The sequence below is a fragment of the Cnephaeus nilssonii genome (assembly GCF_951640355.1).
Source record: "Cnephaeus nilssonii genome assembly, chromosome: 10".
Lineage (NCBI taxonomy): Eukaryota > Metazoa > Chordata > Mammalia > Chiroptera > Vespertilionidae > Cnephaeus > Cnephaeus nilssonii.
Window position 1 is genome coordinate 22,237,779 of NC_137081.1, and position 15,504 is coordinate 22,253,282.

General features: G+C 45.9%; 1 protein-coding gene across 1 annotated transcript; it reads right to left on the reverse strand.

Annotated features, from left to right (window-relative positions):
- Positions 1-5,567: 5,567 nt before the first annotated feature.
- RESP18 (regulated endocrine specific protein 18) lies at positions 5,568-9,882 on the reverse strand (the record flags this gene model as incomplete). Its single annotated transcript, XM_079783119.1, is given in 8 exon segments — positions 5,568-5,660; positions 5,830-5,919; positions 6,477-6,565; positions 6,568-6,603; positions 7,638-7,703; positions 7,706-7,741; positions 9,394-9,491; positions 9,872-9,882. Coding segments are annotated over 8 exon segments (519 nt in total).
- Between the last annotated feature and the right edge of the window lie 5,622 nt (positions 9,883-15,504).

The window sequence follows — 15,504 nt, forward strand, 5'->3', positions numbered from 1 at the left end:
TGCAAGTGGCTTAACCTCGCTGCGCCCTTTCCTGATCTGTAAAATGGAAGTGCTAATAGCACCTAGCTCATGTGGATCGCTTGAACAATGATTGCACTGTTATATACTAAACACTTGGTGCATACTTGCTTTCGTTATTAGCCTTGACTCTCCTTTCTTTTGCCCTCTTTCACCTTGAGTCTATTAAAAAAATGGTCTACCTGCAAAATACTATATCTCCACATCTCTCCATATTCGCTATCCTATCTAAACCACTGTGCTCTTTCCTCGCGACCACTGCAGTAATCATCTAACTAGTGTTTGGCTTCCACTTTCATCACCCAATGAGCTAGGGAGTGAGCTTTCTAAAGTTTAAATTTGATCACTTTACTCTCTTGCTTTTCAGTAAAAAATTTCCAAAATACAAAAAATGATAGTAGTGTATAGTAAACACTTATGCACACACCATCTAGACTTAACAGTTATTGGTATTTTGTCATATTTGCTTCTTTTTAGTACTTAAAAGTAAATAGTACACATTTTCCTTATAAATGTTTCAATATGCAACTCCAAGAAATATATTTTCTCACATAATTAAAATGCTATTATGACATCCAATAAAATTTTCAATAATGTCCACTATTATTTGATGCTCAGTTCATATTCAAATTTCTCAAATTGTGTTTTAAAATGCCCCTTTCAGCTGTTTTGTTCAAAATAGGAGTCATAGACCACCATTATGTTTGGTTTATTTTCTTAATTCTGTTTAAATTAGCATAGACAGAGTTCCTCCCCTTCCCCATCTCCAATTTTTAATATTTTCTTGTTGAGGATATGAAGTCAGCTTTTCTTCTGAATTTGTCTGATTATTTCTTCATGATATATTCCCCCTGTATATATATTTTCCTTTTATTTCCTATAAACTGGAAGTTATGGCTAAAGTCTTGATTGGATCAAGTCTAAAATATTTTAAAGCAAAACGCTTTATAGGTGATTCTGTATGCTTCCAATTGAATAATTTGCAGAGGAGAGTTGACATAGTCCTATTTCTTTTTTACTTTAAAAAACGTGACTACTAGAAATTTTAAACTTACCTATGTAATGATATATTGTATTTCTACTGAACAACCACTGACTTTAAAAATTCTTTCTTTTCCATTCTCATCAGTACAGACAGCTGGAAGAAGTTTGTATTCACATAGCAGCAGAGACAGTGTATTCACACTGTCTTCAGCTGTAAGGAATAGTTTATAGATAATCTTTTTTTAAAATCCTCACCCAAGGGTATTTTTTCCATTGATTTCTAGAGGGAGTGAAAGGGAAGGAGGAGAAGGAGAAAGAAATGGAAGGGAGGAGGGAAAGAGAGAAGCATTAACATGAGAGAGACACATTGATTGGTTGCCTCTCTCTCCCACACGTCCTTACCAAGGCTGGGGAACCTGCAACTCAGGTATGTGCCCTTGACCAGGAATCCAATCTGTGACCCTTTGGTCCCTGGGCTGATGCTCTAACCACTGAGAAAAACCAGCCAGGGCAAGAGTCTTAATTTAATGTATTAAATGTACCACATTTTACTTTACTTTTAGCACTTTTTCTTCCTTTTTAAGAAATATTTTCCAACCATTAGGACATGAACCATTAGGACTTTATTACCTTATACTATCTTCTAAATGCTTCATCACAAAGTTTTGCAAAGTAGGAGTTCAGAAAAGTGAAATAAAACCATCAAATGGCTTAAAGCTTTGGAATAAACTTAATTGTTTAATTCTTTACATTGGCCTATAATCTCCCTGGATTCTATTTGTGTGTGTGTTTTAAGTTATGAATAAAAGTAAATTTTTCTTCTACAAGAGTACCCAATGGTTCCTGAATTTTTTATTGAAAAGACTATCCTCTCTTCTCTGCCATCTTTATTATAAATAAAATGTCCACATTGCATGTCTATCTCTGGGCCCTTTGTCTCATAGATCTACCTGTCTATCCTTTCATCAATACCAAACTTTTAAATTACTACAGCTTTATACTAAGTCTTGATATTAGAGCAAATGACCCCATCTTCTTTTCAAAATCATTTTTATCACATTTACTTTTTACATTGTTGAGAGGTTCATAGGTTATTATTACTTAATGATAACTTATATCCAGTAAAGTATACAAACTTATGTTTCTAGCTATACAGTGATTATTAGTATATGTATACAACTCCATACTCCTTAGAGACACCAAATCTTGATACCTACCCAGTTGCTTATACCTGTGAATATCCAATGAGTAAGAGTACTTTGAGAAGTATAAAGTTCTTCAAATAGGATGTTCAAGTGTTTGGTTGGGCTGAGCATGGGTGGTCATATTCACCCACTCCCTTTTAATATTTTTCAGCTCCTAGGAGCAAACTGGCAAGAGCCGTCAAAATAGTTAATGTGTGTACACTTTGTAGCACTTCTCTGTTGATTCTTGGGAGCAGGATGAGTGAAAGAGCCCTGGCAGAAACTGTAATGCTGGAGGTGAAGACCCTCATAAAATAGCAGGGTGCAGGCCTGTCTGACATGGAAAGGTGGGCAACTAGACTACACAATGTAGCTGGGTGTGGCCTGGGAAGGCTGGCATTTCAGCTGTAGTCCCACCCTCACTTTCCCCACTTTAGGAATGGTCATTGAGAGAAAACAAGACAGACCAGCCTCGATGAGCACTAAGGGGCTGTGCTCTCCTCACCCCACATCCTTTCCTGGTCCCACCTTTTTCATTGCAGAGGCCCTGGCCTGGTCCAAACCCCACCCATCCTGCCTCAAGACAAACCACAGAAAGAGTTTGCATCAAAGTCCATTTTAATGATCCAGATTTGGCTCATCCTAGAACCACCCTCTTTGCCCCCTTTGGAGGATAATGGGGAGGGCAATGCGGTAGAGCAGTTTCACACAAAGTCTTAATCAGCGACAAGGTTGTGGCCTACTGTGGGGATCGGGGAGCTCAAAGAAGCCTTAAAAAAAGAAGAAACAAAGCCCGAGATTAGAGTCACATCTTGACAGCTATTGTCCTGGTGTGCTAGAGTTCTCGGAGAGAATCTGCTGGTCTTGATTCACTGACGAGGGCAGCAAGTGCCCCGGGTAGTGCCCAGATCAGAAACATAGGCAAAAAAAAAAAAAAAAAAAAAAAAGAAAGAAAAGAGAGAAAGAAGAAGAAACAAAGGATTGAAATCAGTATGTGGTGAAGTCACCCCTCCCTCATCCACTCTCCTTCCCCAAAAGCTTCAATAACACCTGGTTTGAGTAAGCCCAGTGACTCAGCCCACCAATTGCCTGTCTCCTTGGCTCCCACACATAGTTCACTCTCTGCTCCTGTGATTTTCCCTTGGGCTCAGGGTTGGAGAAGAATGACAGCACCTTGTTTGCATTTGCAGAAGCACCATGGTAACCAGTCCCTCACAAGTGGGTCTGTCACTTGGCTGAGTGCATTGACCCAGCAACCAATCCAGGCTTAGGAAGCCCAAATGCCACCTCACAGCAGTGGGAACCAGTTTCCTAGGAGAGCATGCGGGCTGGAAGCCCCCTGAGATGCAGGCTGCATCTGGATGGAGTGGCCAGCTGAAGGTGCTAATCCCACTGCCACTACCCGAGTCCAGGCCTCCTGCCTCCCCTGGACCAGGGTGATGGGCTCCTTACAGGCCTGTTTTACTCTTCTCTTCACAATCCATTCCCCAGCAGCACTAGAGTGGCCTTTTAAAATCATATATCACATTAAGAAATCCCCTTCCTTAAAAGTTCCCTGTTAACTTGCCACTATACTAAGAATAAAATTCAAGTTTTTTTCCATGACCTATGAGGCCCAGTATGATCAGTCCTGGGCCTACTTCTCCCACATAATCTTCTCCCCCTGACTTTTCCGTCTGTTCCTCTAACATGCCATGGTATCCCTGTCTCAGAACACTTGTCATTGCAGTGCTCTCTGCCTGGGAGGACTTCCTTTATATTTTCCTCTGGTTGCCACCTGATTACTAGTATACTAGGTGTACCAGTTAATAATGCGGATTTTTTTCAATAGATGGAGTTACACATATGTTGATATATATGTGGTTTGATATGTATGCTATTTTGTTGTATTGACAGCAAGCTTCAAAACTTCATGTTAAATTTTGCTGAAGGTGTTAACATCATAGATATTTTTATGCTTAAAAATGTTGAATTTCATGCCAAAAAAAGAGCATTTGAGGGAAGTTTTAAATCATTACTTTATTTTGAAGAAAAGTGCTGCTGAAAGTTATCGTCTACTTCAGGAAGCTTATGGTGAACATGTTCCATCTCAAGATACTTGTGAACACTGGTTTACAAGCAATGGGAAGGATTTTAAAGGAAGGAAAATGGGTGCCACATCAACTGAACGAAAGACAAATGGAAAATCGAGAAGTCATCAGTAAAATGTTGTTTCAACGGCACAAAAGAAAGTCTTTTTTTTTTTTTGCATCGAATTATGACTGGCGATGAAAAGTGGATTTATTTTGAGGATCCCAAATGCACAAAATCATGGGTTGATCCAGCTCAACCCTCAACATCGACTGCAAGACCAAATCGCTTCAGAAAGCAGACAATGCTCTGCGTTTGGTGGGATCAGGAAGGTGTGGTGTATTATGAGCTTCTAAAATGAGGTGAAACCGTTAATACTGATCGCTACCAACAACAAATAATCAATTTGAACCACGCTTTGATCGTAAAACGACCAGAATGGGCCAGAAGACACGGCAAAGTAATTTTGCTTCATGATAATTCACCATCACACACTTCAAAACCAGTTAGACACGTTAAAAAGATCTTGCCTGGGAAATCTTAACCTACCCGCTGTATTCACCAGACCTTGCTCCTTCAGATTACCACTTGTTCCGATCGATGGCACACGCACCTTCTGAGCAGCACTTCAAAAGGTACGAAGAAGTGGAAAATTGGGTCTCTGAATGGTTTGCCTCAAAACAAGACAAGTTCTATTGAGACAGTATCCACAAATTACCTGAAAGATGGGGGAAATGTGTAGCTAGTGATGGACATTACTTTGAATAAAGCACTTTTGGTGTTTCTCTTGAAATTACCATGTTTTCTTCGATTACAAAATCCGCATTAACCAGTACACCTAGTAATTTAGGTCATAGTCCCCTAAAAAAGACTTTTGTCAATGTGGGAGAGTCTGATGTTTGGAACAGCCCAACCCCCACTGTGGTCCCAGAGAGGAAAGGCAGGGGCTGGTGGGGAAAAGGCTGGGTCCAGGCTTGGCTCTGCCATGAACCTGCTATGCATCTTTGAGTAAGTCCCTTGATCAGCCTAGGCCCCAATGTCCCAAACAGAAAGATAGATGGGAGTGCTAGATGGTGTGTACAATCTGGATTCTGAAGAGTTCAAGCATCTCAAGGAATTGACTCTGAACTTTACCAAGTGGCTAGCCCAGGCCAAAGAGTAGAGGAAGGTGGTGTGTGTGTGTGTTCTGAATGTGAAGGCCTCTGGACTACCTCTCCCATTTACCCAAAGGAATTTTGCTATTACTTGCTATAAACAGGGAGTGTATGGAGAAAAGGAGGACCTTTTACTTAATTTTGAAAACGGCAATTTTCAATGCCTACACATGATCCTATAGATCATTTTGTCCTTAGAGGCTCCCAGAACCTGCCTTTCCAACCTCTCATATGGATACTCACAGGTGATCTGTGAGAGAGAAAAGGAAAGTGGGGGTATGCTTCAGTTGGGGAAGAAAAGATCTTTTCTTCTGTTTATCCATTCATGCCTCAGTACCCATTCTCTTCTTCATACCTGTCTCCCTCATTTAAACAAGTCCTTGGGGTTCCAGCCTCCCTAGAAAAAATGAACCCCTCACCTTGACAGGGTTGGTCACCTGTTGTTTCAGAGCCTTCAAAACCACTTTGGAGGTAAAGCACCAATCCTTGTTCACCTTGACCATTGGGCTCTGTGAGGAGGGAAGATAGGAGTCAAGAAGGAAGCTGGCCCTGGCCAGTTGGTTAGAGCCTTGTTCCAATACACCAAGGTTGCAGGTTTGATCCCAGGTCAGGGCACATATAAAAACCAACCAGTGAATGCATAAGTAAATGGAACAATACATCAATTATCTCTCTCTAAAAATCAATCAATCAATTTGTTTAATTAAAAAAAAAAGGAGGCAGAAAAGAGTTGCAGGGCCCCAGAGGGAGAGATGGGACTCAAAGTCAGAGATTTAAAATTATTGGGAAGACACATGAGTCTCACCTTGGATAATAGGAGTCAAAGTTGCTTGCCCCCAAAAGAGACAGGGATGGTAAATGGAACCTAGGCTTGCTAACATCCACTTCCTCTCCCTTTGCATACATCACTAATGATTCATGGAATTATTTCTTGCAGATCTCAGACAGAACCTCCATTCTCAATGTGCTTCTGACAGATCTTACCAATAGGTTTAAAACCTAGTCCCTCACTGCTCGGTCTATCTGCCAGACAGCATGGACTGACCATAGGCCTCACATACCTCACCCCAGTGATTTTTGTGGGAAAGGCCACCTGCCCATCCCTCAGACAGGGATCTTGGGAGTGGAGTCTGCTGATGGGCTTCATCTTCTGGGTATCACATCCTGGGTGATGTCATCCTTCCAGAGCAAATGTTCAGGGTGAAAGGATGCAGTGAATTGACATCTGGGACACTCTAGCCCACTCCAGGGACCAGATGAGATCAATATTTCTCCTCTCCCTCAAGTAGGTGAACAATCACAGTTTGTGGAGAGAATTAAATGAGATGGTATAAAAATTTTACTTATCATAATGCCTGGCATGTAATAAATATTCAGTTAGGATTAGGATTATAGTCTCTTTGCTGATTCATTTGATACTATTGTGGGATTAAATGAGGTTAGGAAGGTAGAGAGTGCTTACAAAACTCTAAGGCAGTGATTCCCAAAGATACAGATTGTTATTGTTAAGATACAGATTACTGTTCCCCAACCCTAGAGTTTCTGATTCAGTAGGTCTCAGGTGAAGCTCAAGAATTAGCATTTTTAATAAGTTCCCTTGATGATGCTGGTCGTAGGATTCACTTTGAGAACCATTGCTCTAAGGCATTAGACACATGTTAGACACCAGTAGTAATAGTAGTAGTAATGTGAACTCAAGGCAGGTTTCTTCTCTGACCCTCCCCCATTCCCATTCATGAAACTCTGCTCTAAGGAGTGGTCAGCCATCTGTCTCCAAGGGACTCTCTACACTTTCATTCCTCTTCTCCTTTGTCATACAATTTGCTCTTCTTCCTATTCAGACGTGTGTGTGTGTGTGTGTGTGTGTGTGTGTGTGTGTGTGTGTTTTCCTGGCTGAGAATGTGAAGATTCCTGGCCCTGGAAAAATTAAGCAAGGGCCAGGGGTTGGGACTAGTCCAAAGAGTTAGATGATAACTTCTTTTAGGGGCTACTTCTAGAAGTCTCCGTTGGGCCCTTCCCCAGAGTGTTCAAGGGCAAACAGCTTCACCCATCCAACTTCACCCCCACTCTCATATCACCTCTTCTCCATAAGGTGATCATGACAGGAAAGTTTCAAGTGGAGACGTTTGAAGAAGGAAGCCCATTCTCAGATCAAACAGCCCCTCACTATCCGCACTCCCCTCTTATCTGGCCAGGCCCCAGCCTCTCTTCTTCAGCTCCTTCTCACCTTGGGGCACAATCTGCTGGACTACAACATGCAAGAACTGGAAGACTAGGGTGGTAAGTCCTTGAAGGGCCAGAGCTGCCCCACTCCCACTTGGTCCTGATCATCTAAAGGCAAAGTGGTGGCGTCAGCAAGGAGCTTGGCCAGAACCTTTCCAAATTCCAGTTGAAGAAAAGCAGCTTCCTTCCATTATGAATCCTGGTTCCTGGTCTCTGTCCCTCTCGCCAGATCCCTTCCCCCTTTAAGTGTTCCTTCTTTTCATTTTCCCTTCCCCCATCACCACCTGTCCTGTGTTTCAGCCCCTGCACCTCATTCACCTTTGGTACCGACTTCCAGGTAAGAACCAAGCTTACAGGCAAAGGTAAGCAGAGACTCAGGCAGCTACACACATGGAATACAAAACCAGGTGAACAGGTGGGGCCTGGGAAGCAGGTGAACTGCATCTCGGGAAAGAATCTGAAGCCTGAAGGGTATTAGAGAGGAGGCCTGGATACTTTATAGGAGAAAGTATAGGGTCTGAGTGTCTGGACCCTTGTCCTGAAGGCCACAGTTAGCCCAACTGTGCCTCACTCAGCAAAGGACAGAAGGTGGGGAGGATAGTCCCTAATGCTGTCCTCAGTTAGATGTGGTAGGGGTGGCAGAGTCCTTTTCTTCCTAAAGTGGAATTATCATGACTCATTATGTACAAGCCTTAAGAAAAGGGAATGCTCCTCCCAATCAAATGGATCCTAATATGAATTTCCTGGCTTTAGGAAGGAGCAGAAACTCCAGGACCCTATTGAGAAAGAAAAGAGTTTCTGGAAGAGAAGATCATTCTCTGAGGCAGCGCTTTCGGGATTAACAGGAAAAGAGGTGACTTGGGCACCCTGGGTCAGACCCACAGGACGCCAGGTGCTGTCCGTGGTGCTGAGAGGTGCCGGAACATGGAGGCGGCCAGGGCGGTAGAGTACGAGGTATTCCCACAAGGCTTGATGGTCCTCCAACGCCTCGCTTCCCCGCCCCCTACTTCCTCCCGCAACTCCGCTCTTCCCCTCCTGTCCTCCGCCACTAGGCCTCCTCCCACAATTCTTCCCCAGTCCTCTGCATTGGCCTCTAAACCCAAGAATCCGGAGGGGAGAGTTGGCGTCAGACTAGGCATTCGGCCGTCTTGCCCGCGCCCCAGGCGCGGAATCCTGGAGGCTGCGCAGTCGGTCTCCGGCCGCTCAGAGCTGAGTCTGCGCTGGTCTCCGGCTGGCGCGGAGCCGAGCGGAGGGAAAGGACCGAACCTTTCCGCTTGCATCGCTTTTACCCTAGCGCAGCCCTCCCCTTCTTAACAGAGCCGGATAGCAGACAGCAGGCTCCGCGGGCTTACGAACAAGCCCTGGCTCATCTCTCGGCCCAGATTCTCTCCGGAACCAGGACCCCAAATCGCAATCCCTGCTCCTGTACCCAGAGATGCTGGTCCCCTGTCCTCCCCACAGCCCCGGGCAGCTCTTCCCCGGCGCATCTTGCTTCTTGTGGTCGCACAGATTCCTTGGCCCATTTTCCCGCCCTCCTCACGAATTTCCAGTTTTCCCGAGTCCACTTCTCTTGGGTCTAGATCCCAAATGCGGAGCCCCCCCCCCCTGCCCCCCAAGCCTGGGCCTCTTTTTACATTTATCTCTTTTCACGTCCCTAAACATTTTCTTTTCCTCCTAAGTCCTAACCTCGAGGCCCCCTGCCCAACTTCTTTCAGGATCGCTCTCCGGCCCTGCCCGCACTCCCTAGGTTTCCTCCTGACCGTGGCCACTAATGTCTCTGCAGCCCCCTGGGCGGCTGTTCAGCAGCAAGAAGCAGAGGAGCAAACGGAGCTCCAGGCTCGGAGCGCTCGCTCCCCACCTAAGTCTCAGAGAAGGAGGAGACCGCAGCCGGAGCGGCTAAGCCGGGCTGCTGCTTTCCACCCGCTCGCGTGGCTGATCTGCACATCCCTCTCTTGGGAGCTCGGCCAATCGCAGGCCGGCCTTGCCCCTGGGAACGCCTACCCAACTCCTTCTTCCGTTTAAGGTCCCCACCCTCAGGCTCCTGCTCCTTTTTTATGTAAATCAGGTCCCAGGACTAACGCCTCTATTCCTTACCCATGGCTGAAGAACTAGATTGCACGTAAGATGCGGCTGTGAATTGTACTAACCTCATACATTTGTTGTGAGGATTAAATATGAACAAGGACTGGACAGTAGACGCTCTGTATTTAGTTTATTTTTGTTATCCCTGATGCTCACTGTACCCTCATCTTCCTAAAGATCTTCAGCACACATGGATTTGAAATGCAAAATATTAGTATACTAGAGGCCCATTGCATGATTGAATCATGCACGTGTAGGGTCCCCTACACGCCTTCGCTTTCGATTGCGGTGGAGCTGGGTGCCTGTCCGCTGGTGCACCAGGCCTTTCAGAAGCCTCCAGCTCGGCCGAGGCTTCTGAGAGGCCTGGTGCCAGAGCACACAGGTACCCAGCTCCCCCGCTTTTGATGGTCCCTGGCGGGAGGTGAGCTCGCTGCCCCAGAGGCCCCTTCTGTTCCTCAGCACAGCCATGGTGCAGACGCTGAGCTGCGCCACCACTGGCGATGGGAGCTTAGCGTCCTGCCGGCCCAATCGGCTACCCCGGCCACCCCTAGTCCCGCCCCCTGCGCCTCCCTCTGGCCCAATCGTGGGCGAAGCGGAGTGATGGTAATTTACATATTACCATTTTATTAGGTAGGATTGCACATCAATCCACTTCTCTCCACATCACTTCCACCACCCTTGTTCAAATCACTGTACTCTTTTTAATAGAGCTATTGAAACAACTAACTAGCTAACAAACTAACTATACTCTTGCTTCCACTCTTGTTTGGTTATAGGTTAGTGTGTGAGCTTTCTAAACCCTAGACTGGCATTTCAATATTTTGTTTATTAAGCTTAATTTTTATTATGAAAAAATTTCAATGTTAAAAAAAGAGAAGAATCTAATGAATGTCCACATACCTACCACCCAGACTAAAAATTATTTTTTTCAGACTAACAATTAAGATTTGGTCACAATTGCTTCTTTCTCTTGGTAAAGTACTTAAAAGTAATTTACAGACATCATGGCATTTCACTCCTAAATAATTCAATATGCATCTCTTAGAATTAATGCTACCACTGGGAATTTTTAAGGTTTTTGGTATTTATTTATATTTTAATTTCAATGTGGTCTGAGAACATGCTTTGTATTGAAGCATCCATCTTGTATGAAAACTGCTGTTTGAAATTTTAACCCTGCTATTTGGCTTCTGTAAATTCTTGCTTGCTAAGACTACTCACACTTCAGAGAGGCCATTAAACCTTCCCCAGACAAGGTTATCATTGCTGGCACCAGGCTAGGTAGGCCTCTGGTTGAGGTCTCAAGGCCCAGCACATACAGGCTCTTGAAGAACTTGCAAAAGGGGCCGGTAACACTCCATATTTGGGAGACAAAGAAGGTAAAAACATGTAAATAGGGAAAATTCCTGCATGTTGGGGCCCAGAATTTGAGAGACATTTTCCTCTGGACCCGGGCATAATAAATGTAACTCCATCTCTCTGGTATTGCTTGGTTCTTCTTCGGTTTTCTGTAACATTATAACTTCAATTGTCTTGACTTTGTTTCATAGCTCAGCGTATACTCTATCTTGGTGAATGTTCCAGGTACATGTGAAAAGTATTTTTGTTCAGATACAATTTAAAATTTAATTTTACTTGAATTTCACAAAAGAAAAAGAAAGAGAAGTTGATGGAATTGCTGAGTTCATATAAATATTTCTTCTAGACAAGAGATACTTCCCCTAAAATATTCCTTCAAGATAAAAAAGAAAGAAAGAAAGAAAGGAAGGAACAAAGAAAGAAAGAAAAAGAAAAGAAACTGTGAGAACATTAAAGGTTGAAGTCATTATGATTTTTTCCAAGGACATATTTTCATTTTTGTTTGTATAGACTGACCTCTTGCTGTGAAAGATGAGTTCGTTGGCCCAGCCACACGGGCATGAACACGCAGTTCTGAAAATATTGAAGCCCTTCTGTACCAGTTAGTAAATATCAGCCACTGGACTCTCCCCAGGGCTCTCCCTCTCTCCTGGCTTCCCCATCCCACCACCAGGACCCACCCGAACCCTCATCTCCCCGGGACCCATAGCTACAGGGGAAAGGGGACTGTGGTCCTGTCTCCCAGGTGGGTACTTTCAACACCACTTCTCCCCAGTCAGCTTAGTTTCCATCTGTTTTATATAATGGCCATCAGGTAAGGCATTGTTTGCAGAAAGTATTCAGTGTGAAAACCATTTGAAAACCCCTGCTCAAGGTCAGCCCTCAGGCCTTTCTCCTAAACACACTAGCTCCTTATGAAGTCAAGTGCATGTCTGCATCCTGGTGTAATTACCTTGCATCCAAATGGGCAACAGACACAGGCCTGAGGGTGTGGAGACAACCCCTGAGCCGGCTCCAATCAGATGAGGCAGAAGGTGCTGGAGCCCAGGCTCAAGTGGAGGTGGCAGGAAGGGAGTAGGCTTTGCTCTGTGCCTAGCTCTGTGCCAGGTGCTCACGGTCCAGATCCTCTCCAATCCTATGAGAGGTGTTTCTTTGCTCCCATCCTTCCCTCCTTCCGGGTTTACTGAGCACCTGTCTGTGCCAGGGGCTGGAGTACAAAGGCAAAGCTAGCATCTCCAAGACCTCACCGCCCAGTGAGAGCATTATCCAGAAAACAGCTGTGACTGGGGTGGGTGCAGGATGCCGGGGGAGCCCCAAGTGACTCAGGGAAGGTTCTCCAGTGGAGTTAAAGCTGAGCTGGGATTTGAAGGATGAGGAAGGGCATTCCCGGTGGAGGGAACTGCATGTGCGAAGGCAGGGAGGCAGAAAAAGCCCACGTGGTCTGGCAACTGTGGGAGGGTGCTGGAGCCCAGGCCCGGGAAATCTGCTGGGTGAGGTTGGGGTCCCAGAACCCACTACCTGTACCCTCTGCCTCCTTGACTTCCTTTGCCCTCGGCTGCCTGGCCAGGAAGAGGCCCCGCCTACCTGCTCAAAAGGAGGCTTTGAAGCTGGAGAGAGGGAGTGAGTATGGAGGGGCCACCTGGTGTGTATTTTTGGATTGCTTCTCAGAAATCTCCTCCTCCTCCGACACCATGGCAACCAGGGGACAGCTGGGGGAGCCACCTGTGAGCTGGGCTGAGTTGAGGGGGAGGTGGGCTGGGTTAGGCTCTGCTCCCCCTCTCTGAGCCTCAGTTTTGGCATCTAGAATATGGGCACAACAACCCAGTTGTTGGCTCCTGTCAACCCAGGGGCTCCAGGAAGCAGAGGCCCAGGCTGGAGTCATAAGGGAGAAGGCCTGGGAGGTAAGGGCCAGGCTGGGGAGTGCCCTGCATTATCCTGCAGCTGGGGGCTTGGCAAGGTGGTGAGGAGTTTCTGAGCCACGTAGCCTGCACTTCCCACCAAGCAGCCTGCCCTGGTGTGCCCACTGCATTGTCACTGCTGAGGAGCCCCCGGGGGAGCGGGAGACAGGGCAGAGGCATAGACACAGGGATGAATCTCCCTGTGAGCCCCTGCAGTGAGAGGTCTAGGGGGTCTCCCCTGGGGCACAGGGCTCAGCTGTTCCCAGAACCCAGTCAAAGCCCCAAAAGGAGGGGCAAGGAGGGGTCTATTTTCTGAGGCTGCTGCTCCGGTGACTACAGATGGCCTAGACCAGTGGTCGGCAAACTCATTAGTCAACAGAGTCAAATATCAACAGTACAACGATTGAAATTTCTTTTGAGAGCCAAATTTTTTAAACTTAAACTTCTTCTAACGCCACTTCTTCAAAATAGACTCGCCCAGGCCGTGGTATTTTGTGGAAGAGCCACACTCAAGGGGCCAAAGAGCCGCATGTGGCTTGCGAGCCGCAGTTTGCTGACCACGGGCCTAAACAAACAGGTTCTAAGTAATCAAATAATCTACAAATAATGACAAATTTACTTTCCCATGTATAATTGTTTATTTTGTTCTTGGCGCTGGCTCTGACTGCAGGCCCACATTTGATACCAGTGGTAACAGCTCACCTGTGTCTTCTGATGTGAATACGAGCAGTTCTGTACTTCCCCACTAATGTCTGCTATGGATTTCTGGCAAATAGCCTTTATCCTTTCTCTCTGTAATTTCTTAAGAGGGTTTTTTTTTTTTATATATATAAAGAATGGATGCTCAGCCCAGCTAGTGTGGCTCAGTGGCTGAGCGTTGACCTATGAACCAGGAGGTCACGGTTTGATTCCCCGTCAGGGCCCATGCCCAGGTTGTGGGCTCAATCCCCAGTAGAGGATGTGCTGATCAATGATTCTTTCTCATCATTGATGCTCTATCTCTTCCTCTCTGAAATAAAAATATTTTTTAAAGAAAGAACAGACGTTCAGTTTATCTTTAACTTTCTAAGCTACGCATTTTGGTGATATTTGAATTTCTCACATGTACATGTACTCTTTTTTGTGATCGGAAGAACATTTAAGATTTTACTTCAAGTCTCCTTCCCTTACACATTGTACCCGTTTCAGCTCTTTTCACTGTCTTCGAATGTGTCCCTTCCCCAAGGACACATGTCACGTCCTCTCCAGTAATACTGCTTATCTTAACCTTTTGCACTCGGATGTCGAGTGTGACTTGACACAGTTAGCATTAGAATAAAGGAATCGAGAAAAAAGCAAGCAAGTGCAAAGGGTTAAGCCTACTTTTTCTGATGGCCACAAAAGCTTCCTGTTGGTTAGCATTTTCATAGTATGTCTTTTTTCATTATTTTACTTTCAAGTAATCCCTGTCAATATATTTAAAGTACTAGAGGCCCGGTGCATGAAATTTGTGCACGGGTGTGCGGGTGTCCCTCAGCCCAGCCTGCACCCTCTCCAATCTGGGACCCTTCTCACAATCCAGGACTGCTGGCTCCCAACTGCTCACCTGCCTGCCTTCCTGATTGCCCCTAACTGCTTCTGCCTACCAGCCTGATTACCCCCTAACCATTCCCTGCCAGCCTGATTGATGCCTAACTGCTCCCCTGCCAGCCCAATTGCCCCCAACTGCCCTCCCCTGCCAGCCTGGTTACCCCCAACTGCCCTCCCCTGCCAGCCTGGTCACCCCTAACTGCCCTCCCCTGCCAGCCTTATCGCCCCTAACTGCTCTACCTTGCTGGTCTGGTCCCCCCCTCCCCCAACTGCTCTTCCCTGCAGGCCTGTTCCCCCCAACTGCCCTCCCTTGCAGGCTTGGTCCCCCCCACTTCCCTCCTCTGCTGGCTTGGTCACCCCTAACTGCCCTCCCCTGAAGGCTTGATCGCCCTCAACTGCCCTCCCTTGCAGGCCTGGTCCTTCCCAACTGCCCATCCCTGCAGGCCTGATCGCCCACAACTGCCCTCCTTTGTAGGCCTGGTCTCTCCCAACTGCCCTCCCCTGCTGGCCATCTTGTGGCGGCCATCTTGTGTCCACATGGGGGCAGCCATCTTGTGTGTTGGAGTAACGGTCAATTTGCATATTACTCTTTTATTAGATAGGATATCTCTCTTGCCCGGCTTGCATGGCTTAGTGGTTGAGCATCGACCTATGAACCAGGAGATCATGGTTCAATTCCTGCTTGGGTTTTGGGCTCGATCCCCAGTAGGGGGCATGCAGGAGGAAGCCAAACGATGATTCTCTCTCATCATTGATGTTTCTATCTCTCCCTCTCTCTTCCTCTCTGAAATCAATAAAAATATATTTAAAAAAAATAAAGTATAACTCTTGTCAACAAAATATAGTTTAAGTCCATTTTTAAAAAAATATATTTTATTGAGCCCTAACTGGTTTGGCTCAGTGGATAGAGCATTGGCCTGCAGACTGAAGGGTCCCAGGTTCGATTCCGGTCAAGGGCATGTA